This window comes from Rattus norvegicus, chromosome 7 (assembly GCF_021556685.1).
Source record: "Rattus norvegicus strain SHRSP/BbbUtx chromosome 7, alternate assembly SHRSP_T2T, whole genome shotgun sequence".
Classification (NCBI taxonomy): Eukaryota; Metazoa; Chordata; class Mammalia; order Rodentia; family Muridae; genus Rattus; species Rattus norvegicus.
The window spans coordinates 27726891-27744290 of NC_141540.1; the positions used below are offsets into that span (position 1 = coordinate 27726891).

Sequence of the window (17400 nt, forward strand, 5' to 3'; positions counted from 1 at the left end):
CGCTGGGAACACATCCAGTAACGCTTTTTCACCGAGGTAGTTCTTGGGTAATTTCAGGTGAAAGCTTTTATTCAACTATGTTAAGTTGGAGGGGGAGAGAGGAGGACTTTGCTTTTGAAACGGTCCCAGCAGGTTCCGCTCTCCTCGGACTCACTGAGGCCTACCGTGGAGAATTTCAGTGGCATAGAGGGACACTAACCACAGCCAGCAGGGTCTGCAGAGGCTGTCTTGAGGGTGAGCACTGACCAGCACACCTATGAGACTTGCTCTGGCCCCAAGGCTCCGAGATGCTCTGAAAGCGGGTGGGGTGGTGGTGTTGACAGGCTGCCTCTGAGCTAGTTACCCATCTTCCTGCCTCCATTTCTCCAGTTTGTTAAATAGAGATAAATTTAGGGCTTCATTTAGAAGTGCTTGGGAAGACTGTAACTGTAAGAGTTTAACCTTAAATATGCATAAGGGAGTGGCTGGCTTATAATTAAATTGAATAGATATCCTTAATTGTACTTAAATATATACATATAAGCTTTGAAAAAAGAAACTTCATTTATGTCTTGAGACAGTTAATTATGAAAGGGTTCCACAGGCAAATGAGTTTGGAAAACACCCTAGTTCATTTTGTGAACTAGGGTATTCAGGGTACCAAAGAGAGAAGTGTTCACGGTGCGCCGTCACTCTGAGGGCAGGAGATGACATGTGACCCAGGTATTCACAGCTAGTTGCTGCATGCTGCCGCCATGAGCTGCTGTTTGCAGAAGAGCCTCGGGGAAGCACAGAAGTCCTCCATCATCTAGCTCTAGCTTTTTGAAGCCTCTAAGAAAGCTTTTACTTGCTGTCATGGCAGAGTGGACGGGAAGTGCAGTTTTTACCACTTTGTACTCAAGGCTGTCTAGAGAGGCCCACGTGATTATAAGCTCATTTACAGACAGGGAAATTGAGGCAGAGAGTTTAGGAAACTTGACCCCAGTGGGTTGCAAGGGAGCAAATTCATGAAGGCTACTCAAAGTCAACACTTCCCGCCTACACACAGGTGTGGGCCGTACACCCCTGGAGGGCCTGGAGGGTCTTTATGATTGTCTCGAACGGATAGCTCCACGGGGACTTGATGGAATGACTCTCGTGACACCCGGAGAACAAGACTGATGTGTGGGAAGGGAGGCTGGAATGTGGGATTCCTTTGCTGGGAATGGAGGCCTTGGTAGGTGTGAACCTCGAGGAGTCAGAATGAAGCTCCTCTGGCTAGCTCTCCAGTCAGAGGTGTCAAACACTTTACACTATGATGTGGCATCATCGTCTAATACACTGGGCTTCATTCACAGCTACTCTGGGGTGTCTGTAGTCTGGGGGCTGCACGGAGGGCATTCTGTCCATCTACATGAAAAGGCTTCTCCCAGGTCCAGGGATGGGACCCTTTCCCTCTTCCTACTCGAATCCCACTGTCCCTCCAGGCCTGGCCATTGCCAGCACCTTGGGGAAGCTCCCTTTCCTCCCTTTTTGAATCTTTTACTTCCATTGGCCTGGTCCAGGGAAACGAGCTTCCTCTGCTTCTACAGCACATGCGTTGGTATTGTTCTCTGGCTTGAGTACAAATTCTGTGAATCAAAGGCCCCTAACCCGCCCTGGTGCCCAAGTACCTCGGTGTATAGCACATGCTCAGCCCAAAAGTTGCCCTACGAGTGATTGTACAAGTAGCTGCAGGCAGCTGGGATACTCTCGTCGCCTGTGGCTGTGATGGAGGGAAGTTAGGGACCATCGGTTCCCAGCAAGGCACCACCCAGATCTGTGAGCCTCCACCTCACTCTGATGTAACCACCACAATGGCTTCATCTCCCCAGCCCACCCTCCCCATACCTTGCTTGCTTTTAAGATCTCGAACATCAGGGGCAGGCCTTGGGTGACGAGCTCCTCTGTGTACTCCTCTTCTTGAATAGTCTTGAACTCCTTGAGCAAACACTGGATGAGGGGCCTGCGGTGCTGCTGGAAAGCAATCCGGAGTGACTCCAGCCACGTGTGCAGAGTCCAGGGGACACCTGGACAGAGGGGGGAAGGCCGGGCGGAGGGGAGGACGGGTGAGGGGAGGGTGGGTGAGGGGAGGGCAGAAAACAACCAAGGAACAGGAGTATTTTTACCCCCGAAGTTGGCCTTTGTCTAGGACGTTACCAAGCTACGAGACCAAGGGACGAGTGTTCAGTGAATACAGGCAAGACTTGCGAAAGTTGAAATTGAAGGTCACGACTCATTCTCTTCTGCTTACATAGGCTACTCATATTATCAGGGGGCTGCCTCAACGCCTAGCACTGAGTAGAGTCTTTTAATTACTTGTTCGTATGTAGCTAGGCCTCTGAGTCCACAGTCTTCCTTCTACTCACTGGGGAGAAAAGGACTCGGGGAAGACCCAGCTTGTCCAGGATGCGATGACACAGCCACACGCAGATGAGAGCTAAGAAACCAAAGGACTTAAGCGTCTCCAGTCACAACTTAATAAATGCAAGGGGACCCCTACCGGTCCCCTGTGTAAAACAGCTCTATCTGTGGCACCTCATGGGGCCTCTTTCCTTTAACAAAGTCTCCTCAGCAAATGGTTGCTGAAACATGAAGTGAGGAGGGCACCCCTCACCTCTTTTGAAACGCACAGGTGGATCATTCCGACCAAGCTTCATACTCACTCAAAGTAGACTCTCAAGGGCAACCGTGTAAATCTCCCATATATTGAACGGTCAACCTGTCAATGGCTCTTTCCGAACACCCGATTCTATTTGGTTTCCAGCTTGCTGTGTTACGGTCCCATCTCCATGACTCCCTGTTCCTTTCCTTGCCAAATTAGAGCTACAAGACTGGCTCAAGCCTAGCCTCGAACCCCAGACACACCGATGACTCGCACTGGACTCGCTTTCACAAGAAGAAACTGCTGCTCGCCAGAATGGTTCCTGTTGGCTCAGAGGGCAAGTCCTAATGAGGGGGCATTTGTCCTCGCCCTGACGGTCACTCTGTGTCAGTGGCGTTGGGTGTTCTACACAGGAAGTCCTCAACCACTGGGAACCACCTGGAGTGATTGTTAAAAATATAGATTTCCAGACTTTATTCATCCAGACCCTCAACAGCAGAGCCTCCGGGTGCAGGACCTGGCAATCTGTATTCAGACAAGCTCCCCAGGTGATTTAAGTATCCGGCTCAAGGTGCAGAATCTGGGAACCAGGACAACATGATCTAAGCGTGGCGCCCCAGGGCAGGCAGGGTGCTGGTGTCTGTAGGGTCAGCGTTGGAAATGCTCTAACCAGTGAAGGAGAAGCTCCCTGAGACCTGTGATATGTGTGTGTGTGTGTGTGTGTGTGTGTGTGTGTGTGTGTGTGTGTGTACCCCATGGCATTTGTGCATGTATGCGTGCATGCATGTGTGTGTGTGTATGTTCGCATGTTATGTCTAGTAGTGAATGGTGCTCAGACTGACCTATACTCCTGATATCAATTGTGACATCCACGTAGCCGTGCTCAGCGCTGTGATACATGGCCTCCCTCAGGGCCCTCAGTTTGGCCTTGCTGTTGCGGCTGGCACACAAGGGGGGCGGGGCTGTTTCTGCCAGGTCAGTCCCCTCAGCCAGAATCTCCTCCAGGGACAGGATATCACTCTTCTCCTTCTCTGGCTGAGCGAGGAGTTTGCGGAACACATTCCTGTCAATCATAAACCCAGAGAGGAAGACACTCAGAGATGGCAGTGGCTGTGGTGGGGCAGGGGCACATTGGGGGGTGGGGGTGCGGTTAGGAAGCTGCTCACTCAGGATCGGGAATGAGGCTCGGTGGCTTTGTGGATGACGGGCTTTGGGAATGAAGGAGATGGTGGGGTAGGACTGGCCACATTTCGAGGAGGACAACTTGAGGAGGGGTAATACTCAGAAGGGTCTGGAACTCTGGCCTTTTTGAGTGTTAGTCTGGTAAATTTGTTCTCCTTGGGGTAATGTGTAATAAAATCTGAAAGAAACCTCGACAGGACATGGGCAGACGTGAAGAACCCTGTCGTCGCCGGGGCAACTGATGTGGTGCGCTCTGACCCACACTGGCCAAGAGTGAGGCATCCTTGTGTTTAAAGTTGGCTGAGAGTGAACGGAACATGTCGGTGGTCTGCATGCATGTGTAGTGTAGGGAATTAGCTCTGGTCAGGAATCTGTGAGTGAGGGCAGTCTGGTTAGGTCTGGAGACTGGGCCAGCCCACTTCCTGGGCCCCACATCCAGAGGGAGAATGGGTCTGGGGCAGGCCTGGGAATCTGCATTTTTAACAAGCACCACTTGGGACCTGGCGGCCTTGGCCCATCCTAGCCTACCTGTGTCCATGGGCTGCGGCCTGGCTGAAAGAGTTCATATCACCCTGGGGGGTTGTGGAAATTCCATTCCTGTACATGGTTCCTATCAGGGGATCCGCACCACGCTCCAACAGCAAGCTAACCAGCTCAAAATTTCCTGCAAGCCCAGAGAAGGGGATTTCATAAGAGAATAAAACAAAAACAAAACAAAACAAAACAAAACAAAAACTAGTCACAGGCACATCAAAGGCCACAGTGGAGACACCAGATCTGAGGTGGAGCTGCTAACTTACCAACAGCCGCTGCGAGTTGGAGAGGAGTTTCTGAATAGTTCTCCTCGCCATGTTCCACCGAGCCTTCCACCTTGGCCCCAGCGTCCAGGAGGAGCTGCAGAGGAAGAGTGGTCACTGAGACCCCTGGACAGCACGCATGACGAGGAGACAGCAGTGCACTGGTAGAAATCAGTCAGACACTAGTGTCCCCTTCCCCCAGGCCAATTACCATGTGCACCGAGGCAACTTTACCTCAGAAAAGGAGCCTCTCCCATCTTCCAGAACCCCAGACTTCCCACAGAGTGGTCCATGCACGAGAACGTGTTAGAGAGTTTGTTAGAAGGGTTGCGTCTCTGGACCCCAGCCTGGACGCTCTGAACTAGCCTGTATTTTAACAGGCTGTCCAGGGCATCCTTAGGTGTATATTAGGGTTTCTAGAAGAAGCATCCAAATGCTGCAAGTCTCCACTGCTTGGTCTGTGTCACAAGCCTCAGAGGGCAACTGAAATGGCGCCTTTCACCCACCGAAGCTCAGGAGTTATAAATGACTCCGGGGACATGCTCGGCCAGCCAGGGCGAGAATCCCTCCCAGAACTCCCTGGATGGTTCTGAGGTCAGGCGAGGTGTTTAGTTAGTTCTCTGGCCAGCAAGATCCGGTATGGTAGCAAAGGCTGCAGAAATTTTGCTTCTCCTGCCTTCATTCAGTGCATGTTCTGAGACATGAGAGCTTACTAAAGGAGGCAGAGGCTCTGCTCATGCCGGCTCACCGCTCTCGGTAAAGGTGCTGTCTGCATGTTACATGTAACACGGGGGAGAATCCCTCATCTTCACTACCTACCTACCGAGGGCACAGCCCCAGGACTGGATCTGCTGCAGGGACTCAGCCTGACTACCAGGAAGTTCTGCTTGGCTCTCGGCTGGCCCCTTTCCTGAATGAATGGCTGAGGATACCCTTGTCCATCAAGGGATGCTGTCTGCGGTCTCCGGAAGCCACCGACTCCCCTCCTTTTAGATTCTTCTCTGCTAGGAGAGGGCTGAGGTTGATGGTCTACAAGCGGAAACCATCCCCGAGGGTGCCATATCACACACTCAGCCTCCTGAAATGCCACTACGGGTTTGTCATGAGGATTCCCCATAGCCAGGAAACAGCAAAGGTCCCCGTGAAATGCCAACACCGCTGAGCTGTCCCTGTCACCCTATGCTCTCAGGTCACATTAAAGAGCCATGTTCTTGCGGTCTCAAAAGCGCTAATACTCGAAGTGGGGCTGGGTGTGGTCCTGGTCTTGGATGCCAATCTCCCTCTTCGGATCAGGTAAAGACCAAGTTAAGATCAGGGCCTTAAGTCTATTCACTGACCATCAAAGAAAACGTGACAACAATACTCTCCAAGAATCGCAGTTACAGGCGTGTCACCACCTTCGGAGCTGTTTCAGAAGACACAGGGGACTCCTGTAGACCTCCCTCCAGGAGCCGGTTCTCAAGAGTCAAGACTCACACCAGTGCATTTTTTTCAGACATCCCCTTGTTGGTCTGGATGCTTCTTCCCAGTCTACAGAGCACCAGGGCCACACCCGAGGGAAGAGTCCCTCTAGGTGTTGACCCTGGCTAAGTCTCACAGTCATGTTAAGACAAGGAAAAGGGGCCAATCCACAGAACAACAGCTGAAGTCCCGCCTCAGAGCAACAAGGAAGAACTCCACAGGCCCATCACTCTGTACGTGAGGCTGCATGTAGGCGCGTGACGTTTTCATATTGGTTAACGCCTGGCCAAATAGATATTAAGTATAACGGTTTCATTATAAAATACGGATATGCACTGAATTGCAATTAACCAATATGAATCGCTCAGGGAGATAGGCATGCTGGGAGAGAATTAGATTTGCGTCATGGAGGAGGTTACAATTAACGGTCGGATGTGGATAGGGAAATACGTTAATACCTGAACTACAGGAATATGTCCATGTAACACAGCAAAAGTCAGAGCCGTCCAATGGCGGGTCTCGGGGTGGACGGATGGATATTTATGAGGAGAACTGACAACCTATAAACAAATTGGAGTTATTTTCAAAATGTGACCTTCACAAATATTCAGGCTTGCAGCATCTAGCCTATCTGTAGCCAGGCACTCGGGGGAGGAAGGTACCAAAAAAAAGACAGCCTGGCAGGTGCCTTGGGAGAGGGTGGTGACTGCAGGTAGTGATTTTCCTTGTTTGGAGACCCCAGGGGAGCGAGCTGATGCCGGAACTGGGGGATGGTCCTGTTTATGTTCATTAGGAGAGGTGTAGCTTTCTGAAAGCAGGCCACCGGAGGACTATGTTTCGGGGACATTAGCACCGTGGGCAGGGGAAGGTTTTTGAGACTGTGTCCTGTGCCTTTTCTTCCCCTCTTGAAAGACTATTCACTCACAGGGATGCTTCGGAAATGTGGTCCAGTGAGCCAGCTTCTATGTCTGTCTCTCTTTCTCTTCTTGCTTAAGGAAGGGGTTGGTTCTGAGAGCTACAGGGAGTGACATAGCTTGAAATGTCACCGAAACTCAAGCCACACTTCACTCAAAGAGGGCAGCTATTCCCAGAAGAAGAGTGGGATTGCTTTGTGCTTTCACAGTAGAGGAGACGGACAGTCAGGACAGTTCGTCTGAGCGCGGATGTCCCTCCCACTCTGCTCACGGATCTTCTCCGGCTCCCTACTTGTCAAGGGCCCTCATGTAGCTGACAACACAGGCACAGAGGTGGCCCTGAACACACCATGAAAAAATAATGAAATATAGGGTTTTGGAGGCCTTGGAATATACACCAAACTGGGAGGTAATAGGGAAACCGATGACCAGGGGCTAACACCTGCACATGGCGCTCTCCTAGCATCCCTCAGGGCATGTAACCGTGGCCAGAGGGTCCCGAAAGTACACAAAGGCACCGAGCAAAACTCATGGGAGGGGCTGGAGAGAAGGCTCAAAGGACCTCCTCTGTAGCTGAGGACCTTGAAGGGCTCTGTGATGTGTAGTGGCCCTTAACAGGGTAGCCAGTCCCTGAGTAACGCGAAACTGGTAAGGTCCAAAATGGGTTTGCATTCAGAGCTATGTTTACTGCCTGCGTTGCTCAGATGAATATAAAATAATAACAATAACAATAACAATAACAATAATAATAATAATAATAATAATAATAATAATAATAATGATAGCAGCACAGGGTAATACTGCCAGGGCATCTAATTTTGAGGCTAAAAGGTTTCCAGCAGCTGCTGATTGAAGGCTGCAGCTCGCCGGTGTCCTTGACACCTGCAACTGCCAAGTGCTGCCCGTGCAGGCCCTTCAGGTAGCAAAGAAGAAAAAAAGTGAGATTCTACTTAGTTTGGGCCTCAGAGGGGTCTGGAGCAATTACTTTGGATGGAACCCCTAACCTTGGCGAGGTGACTCTGCTCGGTACTGATTCCTCCCAATCTCGAGTGCATCGGGGATTCTCCTCCATCTCATGGGTCACCCCACTTCTCAGACTTCAAAGCAGGTAGTAGTTTCAGAACTTGAACCTAAGCCTGTCTTGATTCTGAAGCCCGCAGGGAGGGGCGCTTCAACTTCCAGCCCAGTGTATTACGTCCCAGCAGCCTTGAGATAGCTCGGTCAGCAAAGTGAGCTAGTGGGCTTCTGGGGAGGACGGGAGAGGCGAGGAGGGAAACCTCAGCCTGGCGGGGGGCGGGGCCGGGGGGGGGGGGAGGAGGACAGTCAGCCCAGCGTGTTCTAGTCAGGCATCAGGAAAGGGCTAGAATGTGCGAGTAGTCGGAGCTAGGAGCTGCTCATTCAATGCAATCCAGAGGTCCCTATAGCTACAGCTATTTCTGGAAATGAAGCACGCACAGGGACTTTGCATAGCTACTTGGGGTTTTGGCTGGGGCCGGGTGGTTTTGCCAGGGCCGCAGCCACTGTAAGGGTGAGATGTGAAGGCAACTGGGAAGAGAAAGTCTGGGCTGGCAAGACCTGCGGCACCCTGCACCCTCACCTCCACATTCAGGTCAGCTCCGGCATCCAGCAGCATCTGCACCATCGCCTCGTCCCCACGGACGCAGGCGTACATCAAGGGGGTCATGCCCTGCGGTGGTTAAAACCAGAGATGGAGACGTTTACAAGGTGGCTGTGGTCAGTCGACAAACACGTGGAACGTCTTGTTGGACTCAGACTCTGGCAGGGCGAAAGAGTCAATGTGGGGCCCTGTCGCGCACAGGGTCACAACCTCCCACACTCTGGAAACCACAGTGGAGGAGTGAAGGGAGGTGACGTCACCAGGTGACGTCACCTCTTAGCCTCAATCCTGGCTTAAGTTTGGAGGGTTTGCTCGGGACGACAGACCTATGATTTTTACAACACGTGGCTCTTCAGAATGGGCTGGGGGTGGGGCTCACGGGAATTTTCTGGATTCTGTGATATCACCCCTAGAGTATTTAACTATGATGGATGCAGTGTCTTCGACATTTGTACCCTTCACAATATGATAAGGTGTCCTTGCTGCTCTCTATGAGCCTTGGGTCAGACAGAGCCAAAGGTCACTGGATATCCCTATAGCCACTCTCACTGACGTCTTCTCCGATATCACTCTATACCAGCACAAGGCAACCGAGGCAGGAAGACCTTCAGGAAAACCTTCCATGCTCTGACTCCTGCTCATCGCAAACCGAGTATCACGGCCAGCAGGAGGGAGGGGTGGGGCTCTCCATCCAGAGGGTCGTGAAGGCAAGTTATTTGGGAAGATGCTCGCCCTACAGCCTTGCCTCACACTACACGCTAATATAACCTTTAGCTTTTAGTAGAGCTAGCCAGTAAGAATTAACATCGTAAGCGACGCCAAGATGGTTTCTGCATCCGTCTCTAGGCGCAAACGTGTTGAAGTACATCATACAGGAAAAGCACTCTAGCACTGGTGCTGTGCAACTGAAAAAAATTATAGGCAGAATTCCAAAGTCAACGACACATTGAGATGCATTCGTTACGTGAAAGGACTTTGTGCCCTAACATAGGGAGGATTCCTCTAAGTAAACAAACCAACCAACAAAAAGCAGTAATGTTGATAAAAAGCAGACAAAAGGAAAGTGGTTTGCAGGGAATACATATATAACCACAGGTGTGCAAAGACTCAGACTCCTAGGGGGAGGGTGGGGGGAGAACCGAAGACTGAGAATTCAGGAAAGACTGGTGCGTTTGAGACACTTCCGTTTCAAAGGAGAGTTTCCCCAAGGAAATAGAGATTGGAACAAAGATCTGGTGTTAGCTCAGCACTGTTCATAAACCCTTTAAATATCTGACATGGGGGGGGGGCTGGCTAATAGATAAACAGTAATCACTTTATATAGATACTAAAAGAGACCTACAAAAGAATATTCAATGACATTGTAAGGTGTCTGGAATATAAAATACTGAAAAAATCAAACAGATAAAAGTCCCTGGTTTTAAACATAAAAGATACACATGGTTGTGTATTGAGGATCCCCGATGCTGTCCAAGAAAGGGATTAGTGGTCATTAAGTCGTCCCTTCTTTCCCCTTCACGGGAACTCTTTGCAAGAGCTGCCCTTGGAGGGACAGCCCCATCTGTCCCTTGTAACAGCGCTCAGGGTTCACACTGAGAACGGCTGTCCGTTCTCACTGTTTATGGTGCCACACATCCCCAAAGTCCTTCTGGGACTCGTGGTCACCTCTCATGTACCAGATCTGGGTGGTGCTGGCATATCTGGGTGATGCCCTACAGTTCCCAGACTGACACCGGTGTCTTTAAACACACCCACCCTAAGAGCACCGTGTGCATGGCCTAGATTTGTCTGGAACCAACAGCAGACTGGCAGAGAAGAGACTTAAACATGCCAGGAAAGAGACTTGAAGGTTGCAGAGTCCTAAAGACCAACGATGGCCAAGCTGGTGGCGTTATTTCCTTGCTGGAACAGGTTTGGTTTTCATTCCTTTTTAGATTTTAGCTGCAACAATCATGGGAGATTTCCGTAAAGATGGCCAAGTGTATTTTTATAAAAAAATTAAAACAAAACAAAAAACCCCAAACACTAACAGAGAGAGAGAGAGAGAGAGAGAGAGAGAGAGAGAGAGAGGGGAGGGGCATTAAGTTTTTTTTTTTTTAATCCATCAGCAGAGGGAGCCTGTGTCCCATCAGCTGCTCACGCCCAGTCTAAGCACCGAGGAGATGAGGTCCGAGCAGATTGGTACCTGTTCGCTCATGGTGTTGATTCCATCCGGCCCCAGCAAAGACACTGCCTGCTTCACCAGGTCGGTCCGTCCACAGTTCAGCATCCGGAAGCCCAAGTCCTGCTTGAACTTGGCTTCGATGGCCACTGCGTCCAGCTTCCGAGAAGCGCAAAAGCAGTCGTCCGCCCTGAGGGGGGTGGAGGGAGAGATGGTCACGTGGGTGCAGCCGCTCTTCCCCAGGATCTGGTCCCCGAGATCAAACGTCCGAGCAAGCCCCCCTGAGCTCCTCCTTTGCTTTCCCGGCGGCGGCGGCGGCGGCGGCGGCGGCGGCGGCGGCGGCGGCGGCGGCGGCGGCGGCGGCGGCGGCGGCGGCGGCGGCGGCGGCGGATTTCCTTTCTAGGTTCCCATTTAAAACAACTGCCTCAGCCTGGCAGGGGTGCGGCACTCTTTAATCCCAGAACACAGGAGGCAGAGGCTGGTGGATCTCTGAGTTCGAGGCCAGCCTGGTCTATAATGTGAGTTCCAGGACAGCTAGGGCTACATGGAGATACCCTGTCTCAAAAATCCCAACCAACCAACAACTCCAACCCCCATCCCCCTATCACCGCTCCCGTTTCCTGGTGGCTCTAAGTCCTGTCTTTATTGCACTCCGGTCTGGTCCTTCAGTGTGCCAGTAGCATCCTCAGCTAAGAATTGTTTCGTTATGCAAACATTTAGGCACTGTTTATATAGGTTAGGTCCTCTGCTTAACGTTTCATGTGAGTGGTGGTAGGTATAATTCCTCTGAGGGACTTTCAACCTCCAAACAAACAAACAAACAAACAAACAAACAAACAAACAAAACACAGGAATGAGGAACCTCTCTGAGGCCACCCCATCTACAGGTAACAGCTTGGATTTGAACCAGAGTAGCGTCAATCTTTGGATCTACTGTGCCACCCTATCTCCCAAAGGCAGAATCTATGGCTTCCTTGTTCACTCGACTGATGCCTCACACTCGGCTGCGGACTTCTGAGCAGGCGTTTGCCTGTGTCCATGCCAGTGACAGACATGGGAGTGGATAGAGCACAGGATGGAGTCCCTACATTCAAAACAGAACAAGCCGGAGAACCTGCTAGATGAAATGAGAGGCGGCAAGGTGCTTCAGCAAGCCAGCTGTGTGAGGCTACCCACAGAGGCCATGATTCTAGGGCATTAACCCCTGGGCAATGTGTGCCAGGAGTTGAGGGAGGTGGGGCAAGACCACAGAGGCCCTTCAGCTACACAGCTGTGGTGGGAGAGGATGGGGGTACCCCAGGGTCTAGCTTCAAACATGGCATCCACATCCTAGGCACAGAACGGAGCTACGCCTCACGGCTTCTCAGCCCAGTACATGTGGGCTTTGAACTTGTCTAGCGCTGGCAGATCAGGCAAGTAGAAATGTTAAATCAGAAGTGCGTGGGCATCTTCATACCAAGGCTTTATCCATTATTTATCGAAGATGGAAATTTAACTGGGTTTCTTCTTTTTCTTTCGGAGAAGGGCAAATATAAATACACAGAGAAACTCAGGATCCTTTACCTATAGTGTGGCGGCCAAGTTCATTCAAAGGGTTAATGATCTCCAGAGCTGCCGAAGGAAGCCTTGTGACATCAGGGTAACAGGGCAAGACCCCAGAACACAGATCACAGAGGCCTCCAGGGGAGCAAGTGCGAACCTGTGCATGTTATTCTAATGTACAGGATCTGTGTGTTCGTGTTTGAACGTGTGTGTGTGTGTGTGTGTGTGTGTGTGTGTAAATCTCTGGGAGTCATCGGACTTGATTGATTCATTGCTGAGACAACCTTTCTTCTGCTAGATGCTAGCAATGCTGAAAAAGGCTGCCTTGTGCAATCTCATAGCTCCCATTCCAGGGAAAGGATGTGTGTGCTGGACGGATCAGGGACTCTGATTTTCAGGCAGACATGGCTGTTGTACTCATACACTCATAGTAGCTGTGGTTCAAGATCTGTACCACTGGGCTGGAGAGATGGCTCAGTGGTTATGAGCACTGACTGCTCTTCCAGAGGTCCTGAGTTCAAATCCCAGCAACCACATGGTGGCTCACAACCATCCATAATGGGATTCGATGCCCTCTTCTGGTGTGTCTGAAGACAGCTATTTTTAAAAAAGATCTGTACAGCCTTGGACCTGTCAGCATTTCACACGGAGTAGGGTGTTGGGGGTTTCAGGAGGACTGGCTACTCCCTGAGGATGTGTTTCTGGGTGGGGGCTGGGGGGAAGAAATTTTCTTCAGTGGTATATCCATTGGTAATGCGCCCATACTCCTGTAAACAACTCTAACAAGACTCACTGGGTCATTCAAGACAAAACGAAAACCATGGAGACAGAGGAGGGATTGTTTGGAAAGAGGGAGGGGCTTCACCAGTGGTGGGGTGGAGCAGAAAGAGTGACAGAATTGGGTCATGATGAGACCCCGTATGTGTGGTTGATATGCACCAATAGCAACATTCGAAAAAGGAGTCCCCATCTGGGGATCACAGTCACGGAAAAACCCACCTACTCGTTTCCTCTTGCTTGGCTGTCTCTAACGGCCTCCTCGGGTTTCCCCCTTCCCTTCAATCAAGCCGCACTCCATGTGATTGGACGAGCATTGCCAGTGCCCACTGCCTTGGACCCCATACCTAGGAGCTCCAGGGGAGGGAGGAAGACGCTGGGCTCACAGGACTCACGAGCTTGTAAACAGATAATTGGAAGAACGTCACAAGTGTTTACCAGCTCCTGAGGTCCTTGATTTTAATTAGAACGAGACAAATGGCAGGAAAATTACTGCAGCTAAAATGATGATAATTGTTATTACAGGAAGCTGACGACGTTCACTGAAAGCTTACCGTGGAGGTCTAAGCTCTTCCTGTGTGTTAACCCATGCCACCATCACAGTGAGCCCAAGGGCTGAGTATTGTGTGCGGCCCACGTCAACCATGAGGAACCCGAGGCGAAGGAATTACCAGAGACACAGGTGCTAAGCTGGCATGTGTCAGGAGTGACCTAGCCTCTGCCTGTTGCGGGTCAGAGGGTCTTGGAACACGTCATCATGTTCTGTCCGAACACACGTAGCTTCTCCTGCAGCTGGACTGTTGGCTATCTCTTAGACCCTGAAATTCAGCATTTCCGAAATTGAACTATATGGAGACCTCTATACTTGCTCCCGGATGCCTCACCTCAGCCACTGGCACTGCTGCTCACGTAGGTTCTGAAAGCAGAATGAATCTGTTTTCATACCCATATCCATCCCGATGCACCTGAATCCCGAGTCTATCCCCTTTCTCCACCCTCCATGGTCCTGGGTCCTAGCACAGGTCTCTGGGTGGAATGCTGTAGGGGCTTAATAATCTTCTTGATGTTGTTCTCCCTGTCCCATGACACCTCTCACACAGAGTCGGAATGTCAGTGTAGGCAGGTCCTGGCAGGTCCTGGCAGGTCCCTACTTAAAGTCTTCTAAAGCCTTCCAGTATACTGAGAATAAATTTTGGCTCTTGGCACTGAGCTGCGTGCAGGGCCTAACTGGGCCCACTGCCCACATTTCTTTCCTCCGTCTACATCATTTCTTCCCTTTCTACACACTAAGGTCTTTCCTGCCCCAAGGACCGTGTCTCTGAAGTTCCTTTTCCTTGGAAAACCTGCCTTGGCTTTCTTTGCAGGGCTGGTTCCTCCTTGTCCTTTAAGGGTAAACCTGATCACAGATGAGGAGGCCTGTGGTCACACCACCTACGCAAAAGTAGTTTCTTCTTCTGTCTACACTCGAGTCTTCTGGTCAGTTCCCTCTATCCTCTTAGTAGTAGCACCTTCACAGCTAGTGGTTAACTTTCTTTAAAAAAGTCATTTAACTGACTAGTACATCTCTCTGTGTGTGTGTCTGTGTCTGTCTGTGTCTGTCTGTCTCTCTCTGTCTGTCTCTGTCTCCTCTTTCTTCTCTCTCTCTCCTCTCTCTCTCTCTCTCTCTCTCTCTCTCTCTCTCTCTCTCTCTCTCTCTCTCTCTCTCGGCCTGTGCATGCATACATGTAGACAATTACATGTGTCAAGGTCAGAGAATAACTGTAGGAATGAGTTCTCTCTTTCCACCATATGGGGCCCAGATCCAATCTTAGGGCTCAACTTTCAGAGCAAGTGCCTCACCTGCTGGGTCATGTTGCCAGCCCCTAGTTTAATTTTTTTTAAATTTGTTTTATATCTTCCCCCTACCAGAATTTCTAAGTCCAGGAACAGGACCACAGCCATCTTGTTCTCTGCTAATAGGCAAATCAGAGTTGATTGCAAATAGCGAAAACTGATAGGGCAGAGAAGTGTGAGCGCCATGCACTCTTCCTTTAGAAATCAATACTCAATCTGAACTGACTGCTAGAAGTTATACATATACATTTTAAAGGTAACATGATATTTTGGAATATGTGCACACAGGAGACTGGGCAGATTAAGACAATGAACATGTACTCTTACATGCTTTGCCTGTCTGTGGTGAGAGCAGTTCAGATCTATTCTTTTTCTTCCTCATGCATTTTAGATAAAGCCATCTACCAACCGAGCCATGTCTTCTGCAGCCCCCAATCTGCTTGCTTAGCAATTTCCAAGTATGTAACATCTGGTTATAAACTGTATTTCCAATGCTTCATAACAAGTCTTGTGAGTTTATTTCTCTCTGTCTCTGAAAACTTGGATCCCTGGATTCACACATATTTCCCATATTTCCCCGCCCTTTGCATGCTCAGGGTCTGTTAACCATAATCCTCTCTGCTTGTCTGAGAACCACACATGCTCAGGGTCTGTTAACCACAATCCTCTTTGCTTGTCTGAGAACGACATTTTAGATCGCACAAGTGAGATCATACATCATCTATTTGTCTTCTTATGCCTGGCCTATCTCAATTAACACAATGCCCTCCAGCTCCATTTATGTTTCAAAGACTCAATTTCCTTTTGGAAGGCTAACTACTATTCTGTTTTACACACACACACACACACACACACACACACACACACACACACCCCACATTTTCTTTATCCATTCATCCAATGATGGACAATTAGGTTCTCTCTCTCTCTCTCTCTCTCTCTCTCTCTCTCTCTCTCTCTCTCCTCAATAATTTATTTTTCATTTGCTTTATATCCCAATCGTAGCACCCTCTCTCATCTCCTCTCCTCTCCTCTCCTCTTTCAAAAACATTTTATTTTGTATTTTATGTGCATGGTGTTTTGCCTGCCTGCCTGCCTGCCTGCCTGCCTGCCTGCCTGCCTGCCTGTCTGTCTGTCTGTCTGTCTGTCTGTCTGTGTGAGAGTCTTAGATCTTGGAATTGCAGACAATTGTGAGCCTCCATGTGGGTGCTGGGAATTGAACCTTGGTCCTCTGAACCAGCAGCCAGTCCTCTTAACTGCTGAGCCATCTCTCCAGGCTCCCCCCCCTTTTTTTCTGTTTTTCCTTTTCGACTCAATTTCTTCATTGTTGTAAATGATGCTTCAACTTAACATAGTGAGATGAACTATCTGACTATTAACTTCCTTCACGCGTCCAGTAGTAAGACTGCCAGACTGTATGGGAATTGTACTTTAAAAATCTTTGAAGAATGGGGTGGTTTGTAAAGGAACGGCCCCCATAGGCTCATGTTTGAATGCTTGGCCCATGGGGAGTGGCCTTATTGGAGAAGGTGTGGCCTTGTTAGAGGAAGTGTGTCACTGTGGAGGTGGGCTTTGAGGTCACACACACACACACACACACACACACACACACACACACACACACATGCTCAGACTCTGCCCAGTATGAATCACAGTAGTGTCCTCCTGGCTGCCCTCAGATCAAGATGTAGAACACTTGGCTACTCCAGCACCAAGTCTACTTGCATGAGATATGAGAAGGCTTCCATGCTTCCCGTCGTGATGATAATGGAGTAAACCTCTGAACCTGTAAGCCAGCCCCAGTGAAATGCTTGCCTTTATAAGAGTGGCCTTGGCCATGGTGTCTATTCACAGCCGTGGGAATTCTCAGTTAAGGCACTGCCACATATTCTACAGTGGCTGCATTTATACATTCCCTTTTCCTTTTGACTATAGCTACTCTCCCAGGTAGGAAGCGGTAGCTTATTGTAATTTTAATGTGCAGTTCCCTAATAAGTAGTGACACTGGGCATTTAAAAATTCATTTTGTAATTGAATTGAGTTTCTTATGTATTCCACAGCAGGTATGTGTTTGCAGACACGTCCTGCTCTGTGTAAGCACTACATGCCGGGCATCTTTTATGTTCTACCTGTCAACCGTCTCCTCTGTTGTTTCCTTTGCTGGGCAGAGTCTTTTAAGTGTGATGCAATTCTATTGGTCTACTTTTGATTTTGTTGCCCCATGTTTTTATGGACGTATCCAAAAGCTATCACCAAAACTAATGCCATGGATTTTTCCTTTCTGCGTTTCTTCTAGTAATTTTACAGTTTTTAGGCCTTAATGTTCTTAGGTCTCGAATCCATTTTGAATTGATTTTTGTATACAGTACAAGATAAGGGTGTAATTCCATCCTGTCACATGTGGATATTCTGTTTGCCCTATTGAAGAGAATATTCTTTGCCCCACTGGACAGACAGCCCTCTCTTCCAAACTGGGGTCTCATTATGGAGTGCACACTGGCCTGGATCTTGCA

At 49.7% G+C, this 17400-nt stretch overlaps 2 protein-coding genes across 4 annotated transcripts in view; one reads left to right on the forward strand and one right to left on the reverse strand.

The window, feature by feature from the left end:
- Positions 1–17400, forward strand: part of Rtcb (RNA 2',3'-cyclic phosphate and 5'-OH ligase) — a 208990-nt gene that overhangs the window by 157561 nt on the left and 34029 nt on the right. The gene's annotated exons all lie outside the window — the stretch shown is intronic.
- Positions 1–17400, reverse strand: part of Abtb3 (ankyrin repeat and BTB domain containing 3) — a 278860-nt gene that overhangs the window by 25076 nt on the left and 236384 nt on the right. For 2 of the 3 annotated variants that reach the window (NM_001432632.1, XM_087557106.1), the window contains 7 exon segments: positions 1849–2027; positions 3445–3665; positions 4313–4448; positions 4585–4678; positions 6501–6602; positions 8554–8643; positions 10760–10925. In NM_001432632.1, coding sequence (NP_001419561.1) covers positions 1849–2027; positions 3445–3665; positions 4313–4448; positions 4585–4678; positions 6501–6602; positions 8554–8643; positions 10760–10925 — 988 coding nt within the window. 3 annotated transcript variants of the gene reach the window in all.